This window comes from Diabrotica undecimpunctata, chromosome 3 (genome assembly GCF_040954645.1).
Source record: "Diabrotica undecimpunctata isolate CICGRU chromosome 3, icDiaUnde3, whole genome shotgun sequence".
In the NCBI taxonomy this organism is placed as follows: domain Eukaryota; kingdom Metazoa; phylum Arthropoda; class Insecta; order Coleoptera; family Chrysomelidae; genus Diabrotica; species Diabrotica undecimpunctata.
In genome coordinates, this window is record NC_092805.1 from 7,470,104 (window position 1) to 7,489,363 (window position 19,260).

The 19,260-nt window shown below is 33.7% G+C and overlaps 1 protein-coding gene across 1 annotated transcript; it reads left to right on the top strand.

Moving 5' to 3' along the window:
• Window positions 1-2,177: 2,177 nt before the first annotated feature.
• Window positions 2,178-15,550, top strand: LOC140435470 (uncharacterized). The gene is made up of 4 exons (XM_072524203.1): window positions 2,178-2,343; window positions 7,860-8,011; window positions 12,035-12,124; window positions 15,376-15,550. Exons 1-4 carry the CDS (start codon window positions 2,277-2,279, stop codon window positions 15,424-15,426), a joined length of 360 nt encoding a protein of 119 aa, XP_072380304.1. The 5' UTR covers window positions 2,178-2,276; the 3' UTR covers window positions 15,427-15,550.
• Window positions 15,551-19,260: the final 3,710 nt, after the last annotated feature.

A 19,260-nucleotide genomic window follows, 5' to 3' on the forward strand; every position in this document is an offset into this window, starting at 1 on the left:
TCGGTCCTGTTAGTTGGCATTGGTGAAATGTCGAGAATGCTTTTTGAAAAATCTACTTTTCCTGACGATGTCCCCGGTTGACTACGATTAATAATCTCGATAGCAGTAGCAGTAGCAGGACTTTCAGGAGGATTTTCAATAATAGGTGCCTGATTAGTAGAGGTATCATTGAGTTTTTCAGAATTTTCCTCCTTGTCCTCAACAATTATTTGCTCTATGACTGAATGAGCAGGAGCAAAATCTTTTTCACTGAATTTATCTGGTTGAAACGAAAAAATTCCACATGCTTTGAATCCTGCCACTGCCTTTTCAAGGGTAGCAATCCTCAAGTAAGCTTCCCTGAATATCGAAGCAATATCGTATGGAGTGATTTTTTGATGAAAATTTGTTTTCATAAAATTATTGCACTCCTTATTGAACTCATTCTTAAGAGGCTCGTAGAAAGATACATCTAAGGGCTGAAGTCTGTGCGAGGAATGGGGTGAAAGCGACACAACGTGAATGTGTTTTGAACGGCAAACGTCATACCATGGCAAAGAAATATGGGTTCCATGATTATCCATTAACCGAAGGACAGGGTCCTCTTCAATTGACTTAGTGGTTCTCTGGAAATATTTCAGCTAATCTAAAAATAAATCTTCGTTGGACCACCCATTGTATGAACATCTATAAATTGCTCCAGGAGGTCCTCCTTGCTGCAACAAAGGTGACATCTGTTTCCTTGGATAAATAAACATTGGGGGCGTATATATTCCTGAAGCGCTCATGGCACACACTACAGTGATATTCTTGCCACGCTCCCAACTCGTAACTCCTCCCTCTTGGTGCAAGAATTTTTCCCGGTTTTTGTACTGTGGCAATTCCAGTTTCGTCCATATTATGGATACGGTTCGGTGGAAAATTATACTTAGTCATAACAGTGTCTAAATTTTTGTAAAACAAATCAATTTCGTCTTTATTAAATGCTTTGACCGTGTTTAAGCTAGTCGCTTCCGGTTTTCTTAAACTAATTCTATGCCTGCTGATAAACCCATTTAACCAATCTATTCCGGCCAACTTGGTCTCTTTGTTAAATTTGTGTTTGATTTGATGGTTTTCAGCCATTTCGAAAGCCAGTCGCCTTAGTTAATTTGTAGTGATGCCATAAAATAGTTTTGATAGTCTAACCACATGCTCAAATGGCGTATGTTTTTTTTTTCACTTTTTTTAAAAAAATTCGAAAGGGTCCTTTTATTTTCATCATAACTTGCTTAATTTCGATGCTATTAACTTTTTCTAGAGCTCATTTTATTATAGGTATTTATGAGTACTTTAAAAATTGTTCAATAAGTATATTTTAAAAAATGCATTGTTTTCCCGTTATTTAAGCTTGAATATTCAGATTTGAGTACTCGCCGAATAAAAAAAAAATACATTTAATTACCTATAACTCACTTTGAATTAATATTAGAAGGTTGTTCAAGCAAGTAATTTATTCAACTTTTTATTATCTTCAATTTTAATAATGACAACTTTTTTATAAAAACTTATAGTTTTTGAGTTATTTATGAAAAACCGCTTTAAAACATGCATTTTTTTCACGAAAAATCAAAATCTTTGATCTTCAGTACCTTAAAAAGTATTGATTTATTTTAATAACTTATTAGATAAATTTTGTTTAAATTTGGTCCCTCTATCGATTCCTGGGGTTATTTTTAATAAAACAATTTCCACCTCCGAGGAGTGGCATCCACCCCCAGGGTAAAAGCGCAAGTTGACAGCATGACACGTTTATTTCTTAAGGTATCCTCTAACTACTTACCAATTTTCATGAAAATCGATGGAGGTCCAACGAAATCGGAGTGAAAACCTTCAGTGACTGTACTAACAAGAAAATAGCTTCAGAACAGTACCTACTAACAATAAGATAAATCATTCTTCATTTTTAATTGTAAAGTTCTAAAATTATCATTTGGAACATTAAACTAATGTGTAAACTAGTAAAAATAATAGAAATGTTTTCTTATGTCAGACCTTAATTTATATTTTCATATACTTGTTATCTTTCATAACAATTGGGCCAATTTATTAATGTCAAATGGTCTGTACTAAAAAGCACAAAGTCACGATGTTTCAAACTAGCAACCCAACCATAAAAATTATCACTGATAACTATTTACATGACTAAATAAAAACTTAATGATAAGAGTGTTCGTATATATTTAACAGCGACCATCAAAAGGCACTAGTGCCGGTCTTTTTGCAGTGGAAGTTAAATAAGATAAAACAGTTTTACAATGATTCCTTCAGGTTCTTACACAGTTTCCGATAAAGGCACCTTTCCAGATTATTTGAAAGCAGTGGGTAAGTTTTTTACAAAGTTATTTCTTGTTAATATTATAATAATAATCGATTACTGTTGAAAGGAGGCAAGCGACATTTTACAAGTTTTGAGAAAAACGTAAAAAACTATTCTAAGCTAGACTAACTTAATTTTGATTATTTGTGTTTGAGTAAACCTAATCAAATATTGATAAGTAGTTATATTATAGCAGAACAAGGTCATTTTTTCTTTTTGTTTTTGAATAATTGTTCTTTTTGTAAATGTCAATTAACCCCTTTCAACAACTTACAGAAAAATAAATTTTTTTTTCCAAAAATGATGTTTTTTTAGCAAAAACTCAATAAAAATGGAAGGGTATAACTTAGTTCCGTTTATTTTGTAGTTGACCAGTTAACAATATCTTATAAAATAAAATACATATTTCAGAAACCCCATAATTCCATTTTTATAAAATGTTGAGAAATTAGAAAAAACCTTATTTCATGACATATTTTAAAAAACCTGTTGTGCTTTTGTAATAAAATCATAAGATTAATGTGTTTTAATCAGTTTGCATAAAAAAGTGGTGAATTTTAACTTTATATATGTTTTTTTTTCTTTTTTACTTTTGTGGATTTTTGGGGTTTTTGAAATATACACATTTTTCAAGGATATAAAAATAAGAAAACATGTTTTATATAAACATTTATTCAAAAATATGGGCATACAGAATAATATATCAGTAGTAATCACTTATCTGGTTGTATTATTACATTTGAATCTACCTCGCATGTTGGCAAATTAAAAATTTCTCCGTAAAAGTCCTTGACTTCTTCATTATCCGGTAGATACTTTTCCAGTTTTCCACAAGTCTTGCGTCTTCTTGATATTAATAGGAATATGTCCTTCTGTGTAATCTTTTCTTGTAGGGAAACTAATAACATCCTTGTTGCTATTTCATAGCCGAAAAGAATGATCTATCAAGCCATCTATGTACTCTTTTGTAATAACAATTCCATCGTGATTACTCGAATGAATAAAGTGTCGAAAGTTGGATATTTTATTTAAAAGCAATTTTTTGATCTCTTGGAATATTTCTGCCCAAAGATTCATTGGAGAGCATCGTCTTTTTAAAATACGCGGACCACCATCCTTTAAAGTTCTATATGTTATCAGAAATCGGCAGAACTACAGTAAATCGGTTTCCTCTTGTTAGATGTTATGATAAGCTCTACATACTCTTTTAACGTGTAAATCTTGTCTGATTTTTTAATTTTATTTTTAAGAACGGAAAAATCCCGATCACACGGTAGAAATGAATGTCCCCGTGTGGGATAATATTGTTCAATCTTTTTGAATCTATTGATTGAAACTAATGTAGAAAAAAGTCTAACTATTGTATTGTTCTTGTTCTGGACGGCACATGCATCAGAAAAGAAGTGAAAATGTTTAATATTTTTAAATTCTGGATTGCTGTCAAGAAAATGTAATAAAAATGATACAACTTCATTAGGCCCTTTAGTTCCTGTTCCCTCATGATACACATATAATGTTATCTTATCATCTTTCAGATTATGAATACATAAAACATTAACAGTAAGTTGTCTTAAATAGAATGTTTCCTGGACAGGAATAACCGGTAGTTGCAGGTTTTGCATATAATCAATGCAAATACCACCTACATTATCATCTACTTTACAAAGTTGTGAAATGGTTTTAAGTTTGTTATAAAATTTGTTTGCCCGTTTCTTATGAACAGTTTTTTCTGCCAGTGCCACTCTTTTTGCTGTTTCATTTAAAAATTTACTTTTTATTTTAATTTCTAACTCTTCACGTGTAGAGCAGGTGTCGACTTGTGGGCGACCGAAAGATAATGAAAATTGTTCTTTAAAAATCTTTTTATAATATGAATATTTAACGTTTTGTTCTGTGTGAACCTCTTTAAATAACTTATACATTATAAAAATATTTAATTTTTCATTTAAACACCTATATTCTCTACCAGTTCTCTACTAAATAATGGGCAGTTTTGACCAGAAACGAAGCAGTATGTTGTATAATTGAATATATAACAAGTCCTGACTTCGCATTGCCAGATTGATTTTTACCTCGTTTATCTATAGGAACTTGCTCCTCTCGTCTTAACGTGGTTAAGCGACGCAACCGATCATTGGTAATGCCAAAAATGGCAATAAATACTTTTCTACAGAGTTTATTTGTACCTGTTGGTCCCTGAATTGTATATTCAAAAGAAACTAGTCTATCAGGCATGCAAGAAATATCAGCTTGTTTTATGCGCCTTCGACGTGCAACTTCATGCACTGAAATAAGCGATTGTAGCAAACAATCTTGTTCATTCTTGGTGTTAAGGCTCCTGAAGTTTCGGAATAATTAAATGCGTGTTTCTTCAGAAATTCGTAAAAAGCATTTTTGGCGACATCTAAAAATAAGTATCATTAAAATTATGATAATAAAATATTAGATATTGTTTAGTTGTTAGTAATATTTTAAAGCTTTAAGGCTTACTTGCAGTCTAGTCCTTGGTTCACTTCAGGCGCCAAGGCACCACTCCAGCGTTTATAGGCAGACCCTTTAACTCTAGAGTTTTTAATAACTTTTCTTTTATATTCACTGATATTACGTATTCCACCCTTTTTTGCGCGTTGAAGACTCATTTTCAATTTCCATTACTTAAATTATTATTAATTTTTACTGTAATAACAACTAACGATATGTAGAGATCACAAATAATGTGCATAACCTAAAAAACTCAAAACCTCCTGTCATGTCAAAAATCAGTGTGTTTAAATATTATATTTTAGAAACACCAAAATTCCTGGAGTTTTGGTGTTTCTGCAATACATGAAATTTTCAACTGGCAACAAATGAATGTAAATTTAGTGAGTTTTGGGGTGTCTGTTTACTGTTGGGGCGTATACCTATATGCTACCAAAAATTACAGAAAACTGTAATTTCATAAATTTGTGATTTTTGGGGTTTCTGAAATACGTGATTCAAATGGTTGATGGTTTTCTGGAATATATTTTAACACCGGTTTAATGTGATCTATTTTGGTTTCTTTAATCGAAATCTTGCTCTTATATGCCTTATCTGACAGCCATCTTACGATGCCCGCAATGGACATTTTAAGGTGAACAATGTTAACATTAAAAGGGCTGTTAGTATAGGGGGAATTACTGAGATAGCCAGGTGGTTTAGAGGCATCATGCTTATAGTGGTGAAACAGTAAAACCGAAAATTTTTGATTTCTTGGTATGCCTCTTTTGCTTGTCTCTAGAGAAACGACATTCCTTTTATAAGTTGATCCACCAATTCTTAAAATCCAAAATGTCAGAATTTTTTACTTCCATTACAGTAAATTTTCTACTCACACTTGACGTAATCATCAATTTAGTAAACTCGTGTAGAGGAAAAATTCTGTCGAAACGCTTCAAAAGTTCTTGACAGTGCCAAAATCCCTATCACAAGTCAGAAGCGAGTGCCCTCTAATGAGATAAATCTGTTCAACTTTTTTAAATTTTGTTTTAACTAATGTCATACACATTCTGATACCAGTATTGTTTTTATTTTGCCTAGCGCAATTGTCCCAAAATAAAAGCAGTTCTTCAATTCTATCTGGAACATAGTTTTTTATATAATGCAGCAAGAAAAAACACACCTCGTTAAAACTCTTACTTCCATGGCCTTCGTAAAACATGTTTACAGTCGATTGTGTCAGGTAAAACAGATCTTGTACGGGAATTTCGGGAAGATGGAGGTTCTGCATATAGTCAAACGACAAGGTTAATACACTTTCATACACGTTCCTTTGGTTAGCTTTTCAGCAATCGTATTTTCTGGCATTCGTATTATGTGTCCATCCCATCTAAGTCACTGTGTTTTAATGAACGTCATGACATCTGACTCATCAAAGAGCTGATACAATTCAAAATTATATCTTCTGCGCCACTGCCCTTGGTCGTTTATAGCTCCAAATATTTTGCGAAGTATTTTACGCTCAAATATTCCCAAAAGTCTTTCATCTTTCTGCGTTAGAGTCCATGTTTCTGCTCCATATGTGAAGACTGGCCTCAGCAATGGTTTGTATATAATAATTTTAGTTCTTCTTTGAATGTTTCTTGATTGGAAATGCTTTTGAGTCCATAGTATGCCCTATTTGTAAGATTTATTCGTCTTTTGATTTCTTCGCTTGTTTTATTGGTAGCAGTCAATAGCGACCCAAGGTATGTGAAGTTGTCAACACGTCCAAAGGTATGACTTCCAAAGACTGTTTCTCGTTCCTCATTTGCTATCGCATCCTTTGTAACCAACATGTACTTGGTTTTGTCTTCGTTGGTGACTAGACCGACCTGTTTCGCCGCTATTTCCAATTCTAGGAGATATTGCTCAACATCTCGCTTGCTACGCCCTATTATGTCAATGTCATCAGCATATGCTAAGACTTGTATCGATCTATTGTAAATAGTACCGCCATCCCTAATTCGTGTATCTCGGACTGCCTTTTCTAAGGCAATATTAAATAGGAGACAAGCCAGAGCATCCCCTTGTCTGAGTCCATCCTTTATCTCAAAGGATCTAGAATTCTCTCCCTGTATTCTAACAGTGGCTTCTAAGTTAGACATTGTCATTCTCGTTAGTCGGATAAGTTTCTCTGGTATACCAAACTCATGCATTGATTGGTATAGCACTGTTCTCTTGACACTGTCGTATGCGGCCTTGAAGTCGACGAATAGGTGATGGGTTTCAATATTGAATTCTAATGTTTTCTCGAGAATCTGTCTTATTGAATGAATCTGGTCAATTGTTAATTTTTCTGGAGTGAATCCAGCTTAATATTTGCAGAGTTTCGTAGAGAATATTTGCTAGTATTTTGTAAGCAATTGTTAACAGGATTATACCTCTATAGTTGTCACACTGGAGCTGGTCACCTTTTTTATGTAACGGGCATATCACGCCTTGAGACCATTCACAAGGCATGGTCTCATTATGCCAAACAAGAAGTAAAAGCTTATGCAGTGTCTGTAGTAGGGCATCGCCACCATTCTTGTAGAGCTCACTGCAAATTTGATCAATTCCAGGTGATTTATTATTTTTAAGCTTTTTAATGGCTTGGGCAACGTTTTCGATGGTAGGTGGTCTTTCGTTTGGGTTGAAAGGATTCCAATCATTTCGATTTGCCAGGGTGTTATCTGCTTCTTCGATATGATGGCCATTAAATTTTGCATCGAAAAATTCAACCCATCTGTTTAGGATTGAGGCCGTATCATTTAGGATGTTTCCTTCTACATCCTTACAGCTCCTTATGCTTGGCTTGTATAATGACGTTTATGTGATTTATTCTATAGTTTAAGGAGAACTGCTCTATCGTTCACAGCTTGAAAGTCGACCATTGTTTTTGTAGTCTTCATTTTTTTATTTTACTGTATTTATATTAAATTTTAATTAACTTTTGAACACCAGGAATAAATACTTTCTAAAATTCTAAAATAAAACCTACTATTTATTTTAGTTATGCTAATTGCTCACTAAATTTTAGGATATTCTGGAGATGTTGTAGTATTTACAGTAGACTTTATAAGCGATGGTGATAGATTTACCATCAACGAAAAACACGGTGACCGTGTGAAATCAACCACCTTCACCGTAGGAGAAGAATTTGATGAAATTATTATGGGAAAACCAGTACCGGTATGTTTTTTTTTTTAATATTTATTTTTATTAGCATTTAATCGTTTTGTATTGATGAAATTTTATTTTGAAATTAGCAATTTTTTCTTTAGGATTTTCTAAAATATCTTTAACACGGTCTATAACTAGCTCCAGCTACGCGTAGGTATTTACAAGTCCAAGCTGCAGAAATTATTATAAAATAATCATATACCGTAACTTAGAATAACTTATATAATCATAAAAGCAGGTTGTATTAAATTATATAATCATTATATAAATTAAAAGTGGAAAGAGCTTTTAAAAGTAATAGGTTGGGCAGTTTAGAGAATATATGTATTCTTAGTAGACCAATCATGATTTCTTTAATCCATTTATTTTTTTTTTCTAATATTATTGACCATTTTTGGTATAATTTTGTCTAAACCTGGCACTTTTTCAGCTTTTAATTTGTTCTCTGTTTTCTTAGATCTAGTTAAGTTATTCTTCTTCTTATTCCTCTTTATAAGCAATTCTGCTTGTTCATTGGTGGATTAATACCTCTACGGAAGGTTGTCACTTCATCTTTTGCGCGGTCGTCCGATACTTCTACCGATTGGTGACTTATCTCTTGCTATTTTGACAACACGGGTCTCCCCCATTCTGTTTATGTGGTTATTCCATCGAAATCGAAAGAAATCAAAAAATGTTATAACAACATAGATGAAATAATGCGACTGACAAAAAGATGTGAGATAACGATGATCATGGGTGACTTTAACGCTAAAATTGGTCGTGGTGCTGAAGGAGACCACATAGGAGCATACGATCTAGGTACTAGGAATAATAGAGGATATAGACTTGTACAATTCTGCGTAGAAAACAATACACATGGAAATCACCTGCAGACAGAAAAGACAGAATTGTTAGAAATCAAATTGACTTCATTTTGGTCAATAACATAGCCACGATATTCTTCGTCTTCCCACATTTCGCTTTCTTTCGCCTGCCTTAATAATAATAAGGTACAATAGTGAGTATTTTGGCCCTCTCATCACATGTCCTAAGTACTTTCTTATTTTGATAGTCAACACTATTTCAGCTTTATTTCCTATTCTTCTAGTAACTTCTGGGTTTGATATTCTTAGGATTCTTCTGTACACCAAAATTCAAAGGCTGTTAAATTATTTAGATGCACTTGTTCTAATGTCCATGCTTCCAAGCCATAAAGAAGAGTAGTGAATACGTAACTTAAGCGTATTCCTAACCTTATATTCCGACAACAAAGAAACTTAACTTTTTAAGTTTAACGAATGATGCACGTACTATTTCAATACGTGTCTTAATTTCTTTGATTTGGTCTACATTTGATGTTATCCATGTTCCTAAGTATTTGTAGGTATCCACATTCTCAATTACAGTATCCTCAACAATCAATTCGATGTTTGCATCCGCTGATTTAGTCGTGATCATGCATTCAGTTTTTTTTTTCAAATTTATCCTTAGTCCGTATTCATGACCACATTCATTAAGTCGTTGCATTACGTTCTATAAATCATTGTTATTATCCGTTATTATTACTGTATTGTCTGCAAAACGCAAGTTGTTCAAAACTTCTTCATTGATTGATATACATTCTGCTTAATCTGAGAGCGCTTCTTTAAATACTGCTATTGAAGAGTAGTGGTGACAGCACGCAACCCTAGTGGACTCCTCTCTGTATTTTGATGGTTGTCAACCCTTACCTTGGCAGTTTGATTCCAATATAGATAAGATATAATTTTTATATCACGACTGTCAATATTTTTGCTTTTTAATATTTCTACATAAGGCATTGGCATAAGGATGTAGAAGGCAACGGGGAACCATTGCATTAAAGACTCGTAGAGTACCCCTAGAAATCGTTATGGCTCTCGGATGCCAAGATTCGGCAGGGGGAGAAATAACAATGATGGCAGGGCTCCTCATGTCGTTAACCAACGAAATCCCTGAAATTTAACTTTTAAAATAGCGACATGGAATGTTAGAAGCATGTATGAGGCTGGTAAACTAAGAAACATAGAACAATAAATGATGCGACTTAAGATCGACATATTGGGAATAAGTGACACAAGATGGCTCGACTCCGGCGAACTAAATACAACTAATGGTCGACTTTTCTACTCTAGTAGTACCGACAGCCAACATCGGTAGGAGAAGCAATTAATGTCAGTAAAAAAGTTGCAAAATCAGTTGTAGGCTTTATACCAATATCGGAAAGAATTATGCTAATACAAATGATGACAAAACATGGGAAATTAAACCTTATTCAGATTTATCCGCCAACCGCCGAAAGTTGGAGAAGGAAGATATGACTCTACTCTAGGACCATATGGACTATGGTGTTCGAAATGAGAGAGGAGAACGCCTTATAGAGTTTTGCCTAGGACATAATCTTGCGGTAATGAATACTTTCTTCAAACTGCCTAAACGACACCTTTACACTTGGAAATCGCCAGCTGATAAGGTCGATAAAATCGTTAGAAACCAAATTGACTATATTTTAATAAACCACAGATCCCGAAACGCAATACAATCGGTGAAAGTGTACCCAGTTGCAAACGTGGCATCGGACCACAATCATCTTGTAGCAAAATTACAAGCTCATCTAAAAAAGATACAAAAAAGCTACAAAAGTGATAAACTAAACATACAAAAATTAGAATCAGAAGACGTCAAAGAAAAACTGAAACAAGAAATTAATGCAAATCTAGAATTAACACCGGAATCAATTGATGGTAATGTAGAACAACAGTGGCAATTCTTTAAAAATGCAATTATCGAACCAAGTCGCAGAGAACTCACAACAACCAGATGCAAGAAAGGAGATGGGATGACAGAAGAAATCTTGGAAATGATGGAGGACAGAAGAAGGCAAAAGAATATCAACATAACTCAGTATTAACAGCTGCATAATCAAATAAGAAGGAAAATAAGAGAAGCTAAAGAAACTTATTTCGCTGGAAAATGCTAAGAAATGGAAGACTTACAAACCAAGTATGATAACTTCAACCTCCATAAGAAAGGTAAAGAACTAGCTGGGGTAGCAAAACAAAAAACCTTAAGCATACTAATGGACAAACAAGAAAACATTTTAATTTTTAGGAGACAGAACAAAAATTAGAGGAATTATTCCATGACCAGAGACAGGAAAATACATATGAAGATAATCAGAGTAAAGACGAGGGACCCGAAATAACAAAGTCAGAAGTTATGCATGCAGTAAAGTCCATGAAAAGTAATAAAGCTGCTGGTCCAGATGGAATACCAAGTAAATTGCTAAAACTGGTCAATGAAAAAAACATAGATCTTTTAGTCCAACTACTGAACACAATCTATTCCACAGTAATCATTCCACGTGAAATGCTGACATCAACATTTATTTGTCTACCAAAGAAAATAAATGCCAAAGAATGAAGTGATTATCGAACGATCAGTCTAATGTCACATACCTTAAAAACCCTGCTAAAAATCATCCATAATAGAATACACGCCATTGTCACAAAGATCGATTGCAGCCATTGTCTGGGGATTATGGAAGTCTGATATATTAGATTAAAGAGTTCAACCATTACATCAATAACATCTTCATCAATAAGGTTTAGTAATTTGATGGGCACATCATCTGGTCAGGTAGCTTTGCCTTCTTTTATGTTTTTGATGGCAAAGATGACTTCTTACCGTTATATTGGTGGTCCGGTATCCTCTTTGGTTTCTAATGATAGTTCTTCTCTTTCATCAATAAGTAGCTTTTGGATGTAATTGGTCCAATGACACAATCTTTCCTTCATATCAGTAATAATATCTCCTTTATCGTTTTTAAGGATATCTAAATATCTCAAGAGTTTCTAACCCAATAATATTTCACATGATGGTTTTAAATTATTGTACTATATCATTAATCTGATTCTTGTCAATAAATATTTTGTCATTAGTGATATTATACTGATGATTTTATAGTTGTTTTCAAAATGGAAAGTTACTACAATGTTATAATTTTATATAAAAATATTTTTTTGTTTTCAGAGTATGGCCTCAATCGATAATGATATTCTTACGATCAAAAATGGTGATACAACTAAAACGTACAATGTTACTTCCACTGGCTTAGAAATCGTAAGTAGATATATACATAATAATCATTGTCTGACATATTTATTTTAAATGTTATTTTATATGGGATTAAACCACATGGAATAATATGGGATGAAGCCATAATTGCTTGTAATGGGAATTAATGGAGTGGTCAATGTTAATAGATATAAGCTGGGTGGCAAAAACCAATTTGACAGTTGTCTTAGAAGAAACTGGTTTCAGGCATGTTGGCTTATGAGTAGAACTCGGATTTATAGGCAACAAAAATTGAAAAAAGGCGCTTGTATGGGCAAATATGTTATTAAAAAAGGCAGACATCTTGACATACATGCTATATAGGTAAATGACTTATTAAAATATCAAAAAAGGAAGTATTTTTAAAGTGTGTACAAGACATTAATTCCTAGTTGAGCGCTTTCGGCTTAGAAAGCCATCTTCGGAGCTATGTTCAAATATTAAGTATTTCTTAAAGAGAAATCATGAGGTAAGCAGAAAAATGCTGCTTCTATTTTTTATTTTTTATTTTCTTTTTTTAACCAATGAAAAAACACACAAAAGACTGTACACTGGATTCCAATTTGGTTATGGTACGGGTATGAGAACCCGACCATTTTTACTGGAGTTGAAGCAGCAGATATAGTATCTAGACTCTATCTAAATCGTGAGCACAATCAAACAAAGAAAGCTTGAATATATAGGCCACGTATTGAGACACGATAAGTATCGTCTGCTGCAATTGATTGTCCAGGGGAAAATAGAGAATAAGCGAGGGCCAGGCAGGAGAAGTCACTCGTGGCTCCAAAATCTGCGGAAGTGGTTTGGGCTCACATCGGTCGAACTATTCAGAAGCGTCGCAAACAAGATCAGAATTGCCATGTTGATAGCCAACGTTCGCAACGGACAGGGCACTTAAAGAAGAAGAAGAAGACTCTATCCGAGTTTTGCTTAAAATCTCGAGATCTTTGTTCTCGTGTTGACAGATTGGTAATTGTTTCTGTCAGCGAAAGACGTGTCTCCTCAACAGTAAATTTAATTACTTGAGAATCATTTTGCAAAGAACATCCAGGTTGTGGAAAGCCTTACCCAAGTTTTGGAGATCTTTGTTCCGGAGTTGACAGATTGGTAATTATTACTGTCGGCGGCAGACGTGTCTCCTCAACAACAAATTTAATTACTTGAAAATTGTTGAACGCTGGAAGACAATTTGTAGAGCATGGATTAATTTTTCAGCTGTTTAAGTTTCAGCTGGCGCAAAATCTGCATCGCTAACAACATTTTGATCCATAGGCCAGATTCCTGTTGATCTATATGCAATTATCGTAATGGCCATTGTGGCTGCAGTTACAAATACCAGTCCAAATTATGTTGCCATATGGAATGAGTGAGTGAGTCATCACACGACCTGGGTGTCTTCTTAGCCATTTTTTTTTACTTTACTCAGTAGCTTAATAAAAACCTACATCTAACGGCTGTAAACGATGTGTGCAATGTAGAGGGAAGCACAACAAAATCAAACCATTTTCGCGGGTAATATCGATTACCTATACATATTTCACATGAGGCATGTCCATCTAAGAGCAAAAGTACATCATCGTCTTTTGTAGCATGTTACCATTCTTTAAAACACTTTAACTAGAGTATAAAGAGACTTTGTATCTATCCCGATTCAAGGCATTTCCCCCAAGATGCAGCTGGGACTTCATCAAGTAATTCTGGCTTCATACGCTTTCTTAGTAAAATAAACATGGGAGGCATGTAGTTGCCAACAGCACTAAAGCAAACAATTGTTGTCATTAATTTGCCTCCTTCTGGAGTAGTCATCACCCCTACTTGTCGTTTGCCAGACGATGCTAGAATTTTGAAATGGCTCTTGGCTTTGGTAGAAACACTTGTTTCGTCAATGTTAAAATTTCTCTGAGGATTTAATTTGTATTTACTGTACATTTTCTTCAGTAGAACAAAAAAACTGCTTACAGTAACTTGATTGAACCCCATAGCTCTGGCTGCGGAGGCAGGTTCGCGATGACGTTTTAAAAAACCCTTAAGCCAGTCTACTCCTGCCACACCATTAGTTGTGTTAAACCTGTGTTCAATTTTGTTTTTTTCAGCTTCCTGTGATGTAAGACCGTAAAATCGCTCTTCCATTATCCTAATATATTGTATGAATTAATTTTATTGTTCAGTTATTAATATAGTATCTCCTATATTAGCTCTATATTTTGCCACATGCCGTTCAAATGTTATTTAAAGAATACCGTATGCCTGTGATGATTTTTTATAGCCCATGTCTCCTAACATCACACTATGAACTGCTTTTTCTAATATATCCGCACCCTCAGCGGAAGATTTGTCAAAATTTTTTGCATTTTTCGCAATCATCAAATAAGCTATATACCTGCCGCATACATCTGTCGCTTCTTCTACGATAATATACAAGATATTGTCCTTTAACTCCCGCTTAATTTTTGAAATATATTATAACATTTTTCCGTAGTGTATTTTTTCTCCTCTGGTAAGGATTTACTAAAATGTTTTTCAAAAAATAACTGAAAGCTTGTAGACCAGGGTCGATAATTTTTGAAACCAAAAAAAATTATAGTAGAATGAAACCTATTTGAAAAAGAAGAGAATATGCTAAAAATGAAAGAAAAAATAAATTCCACTCCATCCGAGGTCGGGAAGTGGGAGGGTGTGATTTGTTAAGGGTAAAAATCAGTTTATCGCGGTTTTTGGCGAAACTACAAGTGCTATGGAAAAAAGTTAAATGGCAAAGTTGTAGGTAACAAAAAGATCCACAACTTTTGTATTTACACTTTTTTCACATAACCTCAAAATTTTTGTGGAAAATTTAAAAAACTAGGTTTTTGATTTTTTATTTTTATCTTTTACAAAAAAAATTTTTTTTTACGATATTTGGTGAAAACTTGCCTTAGTATGTTATACCTAAATATTCCGTGGAAACACGTGGTTTTAATACCCATTGGTGACTTCACCAAAAAATCAAAGGTTAATTTTACATTAGGTTTCAATAAACGAATAATTTGAGAACTGATCTAAAAGCTGTTCTTTTTTGAATGTTGTAGGATAATTGCAATTTAAACAAACATGTATACTCCCGTTTTCGCTAGTAACATTTGACTATTTTCTCGCTTCAGTTTTTCAAATAATACGATTCTATATAAACAATAAGACAATACTATACTACAATAGAGTAATACTATTTTAATTTGGTGAAACATAATTAAGTAATATATTCATTTCTTATGTTTCAGCTTTATAAGGCACCCAAAGCTTCAGGAACGCTTATCTTCAAAAAAGACTAAACTCATCGAATGAAATTATATACGCTTTATACTTATTTTTTTAATAACTTTATTTCCGTAAATATATTTTAAATTTATTGTAAGATGCATCGAAAAATAAACTATTTATTAATATCAAAAACAATACTTAATTTTTTTGTGTATTTCTATTAAAAACTTTTTTTTGTGAGTGTGGAAATCTTCTGTAAGACATTACCAAGTGAATCATCCATTTGCAGATGATTTAAAGTTAATTCAATCAATGAATATTATTTAAAATAACTCATCGGATGAAAGCAATAGAAGAAGGAAATCTTGTGCTAAAAATATATCAAGTGAAATTTAATATATGAAAATCAGCGGAAGAGAAAATGGCAAACATAAAAGAGGAAAAAAATAAAAAAATAGTAGTGAAAACGTCCATTAGTGTCAAAGTGTCAAAGAACTGACCCTATAAATTTCTTCTGTACAACTCGTGTATATTGTTTCTTTGAGCAGTATTCGTTTTTACGATTGGAAAGTTGCTAACCTTGTTAATCACCCTCCACATTTTCTCCGGGTTTGGGACCGGCTGTGGTAACCGCAGAGCTACTCAATCCGACCCGCAATCATCCCAGACATATACATATGTATTTATAATGAGGCAAGTGCAAAAGAAATCATTAGAATACAGCAAACCAGCATATCTAGGTTTCGTGGACCTTAAGAAGGCATTTGACCTGGTCAAATTAAAGGACGTTATCCAATTATTGAACACAAGAGAGATACCTCTAGGAATAATCAAAGTAATCTAAAATATCTACCAAAATAACACAATAAAAGTAAAAGTAGAAGAAGAACTAACCGACCCTATTGAAGCTGGCAATGGGATAAGACAGGGAGATTGCCTGAGTCCTCTATTGTTCAACCTGATTGTGGATGAAATAATAAAAAAAATAAGAACTATAAAAGAATACTTAATGGGAGAAAAAGAACTAAAAGTAATCTGCTACGCAGACGACGCAATACTACTCTCTCAAAGTGAAGAGGATTTACAACGTTAATATAACCGCCAAAAATTTAACATGTTAATTTTCCCAAAGGAGACGAAATGCATGGTTACAACAGTAAGTTTATCAATATGTAAGTTGGAGCTGAGAGGTCAGATAATAGAACAAGTGATGGAGGCATCACATTATCTAGCTACGGAAAGCTCGAAACTAAAGTGGAAGATTAAGTGAATAAAGCAAACAGAGCCGCAGACTGCCTGAATGAAACAATATGGAGAAATAAAAATATCGGGAAAGAAATGAAAGGCAGAATTTACAAAACAGTCATCAGACCAATAATGACATACGCAGCAGAAACACGACCTGACACAGAGAGGACAAAAAAAATTTTAGAAACAGCAGAGATGAAAACACTTAGAAAAATTGATGGTAAGACACTATGGGACAGAGTTAGAAGTACAGATATACGACGTATATGCAAGGTGGAAAAAATCAAGAACTGGGTAAAACAGAAGAGGAGAATGGAACGATCATATAAGCCGAATGACAAAAAATAGAGTAGTAAAGACGGCAATAGACGGTTTCCCAATAGGAAGACGATCAGTAGGAAGACCACGAATACGATGGAATGACAACTTACTGGAGGTACATTGAGAAACAGACAAAGTCATATCTACATAAAAAGATGAAGAAGAAGAAGAACTCGGTGTAGAATTCTCCTACTTTATTCATAAGTTCGTATATACATTTTAGATGAGATATCTTTCTTTCGGTTTCTCAGTTTAGCTATTTCGCAATTGCTTTTATTTAATTTTCCTTTCAACACCTTCAAACGTTTATTATTTTTGACAGTTTTGTATCTTTCTTTTGTTTTGAACTTTAAAAGTCTTTCCATCGTTTTGTTTAGTACTTTAACTGATTTTTGTCAATGGTTTCACCCCTTTTCTATAGATTCTTTCAGCAATGTTTCGGTTTTTGGACTTCCTTTTATATTCCTATTTTTTCGCGGGCACTGTTTTCTCTGCTCGCGATTTATTAAAAATCTGTTCTTTTATATATTCTTGGTTTTACGGAATATTAATGTGGTTTCCATAAGTTATAAGGTCTATATTACTTATCCTAATAATACATTTATCCTAATAAAAATAAAGTTTTATACCACTATAATATGAACAGATAAATTGACAAAAAAGAGGATTTCATCTACTTGGAGATACAGGTACTCCTGTTATTAGACATGAAACATTACGGTTATTGACACCAAGATTAAAGCATTCAAAACTGTTTGAGAGATAAAGAGGCCACACATGAATTACACGAGACACCTCTTTTAATTTCAAAATGTTTGGCGTCAAGCCCTCTCAAGTGTTGTGTATTTGTAAAAGTTATGTAATCAAACCATGTTTTTATCACCACCAAAATTGCCGCTAAGATTCAAGTATTTGTAAATCGTTTAAATTTATAAGTTTCGTATAAATATTTTATTTCTTATCAGTATTTAAGTTTGATTTACTCATATCGGTGTATAAGTGGTGTTTATTTAAGGAGTAAATTTCTTTTGAATTATTTTTATACGATTTTTATTCTATTTTAAATCTGGCATTGTTTAAAACATTCAAATGTTTAATTATAATAATAAAGTAACACCAGCTGACTAGGAATTATTCAAAATTTCGGACTGATTTATCCAGTGAATATTGAGATTTCCGGGGAGGACAAAAAGCTGACTTTAAAACAATCAAAGAAACACAGAAAAACTTATAATACCTCATATAGCCACGTATAATATAAGAAAAAAATTGCCGAAATGAAAAACAAAATGACCTTAGGTTGTTGCAATTAATTCTTCAAGGCAAAAGTAGAAAGAAAACGAGGACCAGGAAGACAAATAATTTCCTGGCTGAAAAATCTACGTACGTGGTTCAACAAAAGAACCACAAATCTTTTCAGAGCCGCAGTTTGCAAAATACAGATTGCCATGATGGTCGCCAACATCCGAAACGGATAGGCACTAAAATAAGAAGAAGAAAAAGTATGGAAAAGACGGTTTGCAGTCCGTCCGTCTCCCATCGGACACATCCCCAGGTGGTGAATAGGGGAACGTCCTAACCAGTTAAATGCGAAATAAAACACCACTCGCGGACCAACCAAAACAGATTAAGGTATGGCAAGATTAAACAGAAGAATCTCTGGCATTCATGTTGGGGATTGGACTAGAGGCCAACAACCTCTTTTTATAAAAAGGCATATTTTACTGAACCTTAGGAACTATTAGCTAGACGGAACTTACGACGACGACTCAGCTAACGAAAAATTGAATTGATATTAGAAGCATGGAATATATGAACCCTGTACCGAGCTGGAGTACTTACATCTTTACTAGACATGGCGAACACGTACAAAGTCACCGTTTTAGCACCACACGAAATACGGTTCAAGGGAACCAGCGCTCTTGACAAGAGAATCCCATCTATATATTATAGTTGCAATGAAAGTCAATACAGATGCAGTGGGATTTATTGTAAATCAAAGAATAAAAGGCAACAGTCAAAGAATTTGCTATTTGCGCTTAAAACAAAACGAAAATTCTTCAATTACAGTTTGATCAATGCACATACTCCGACTGATAGCAAACCAGAAAAACAACAGTTCATCGAAGACTTAGAGTAAGCCTACACAAAATGACACTAAGATTGTGTTAGGTTACATGAATGCAAGAATAGGAGGAGAGCGAGTTTTATCTCCACTATAAGACAGCATGATTTGCACAACGTCAGTAGCGATAATAGATTACAGTTGTTAAACTTGAAGCAGCAACGAGTCAGATCAATCAAATCTTAACAGATTCAAGACATGCAACAGATGT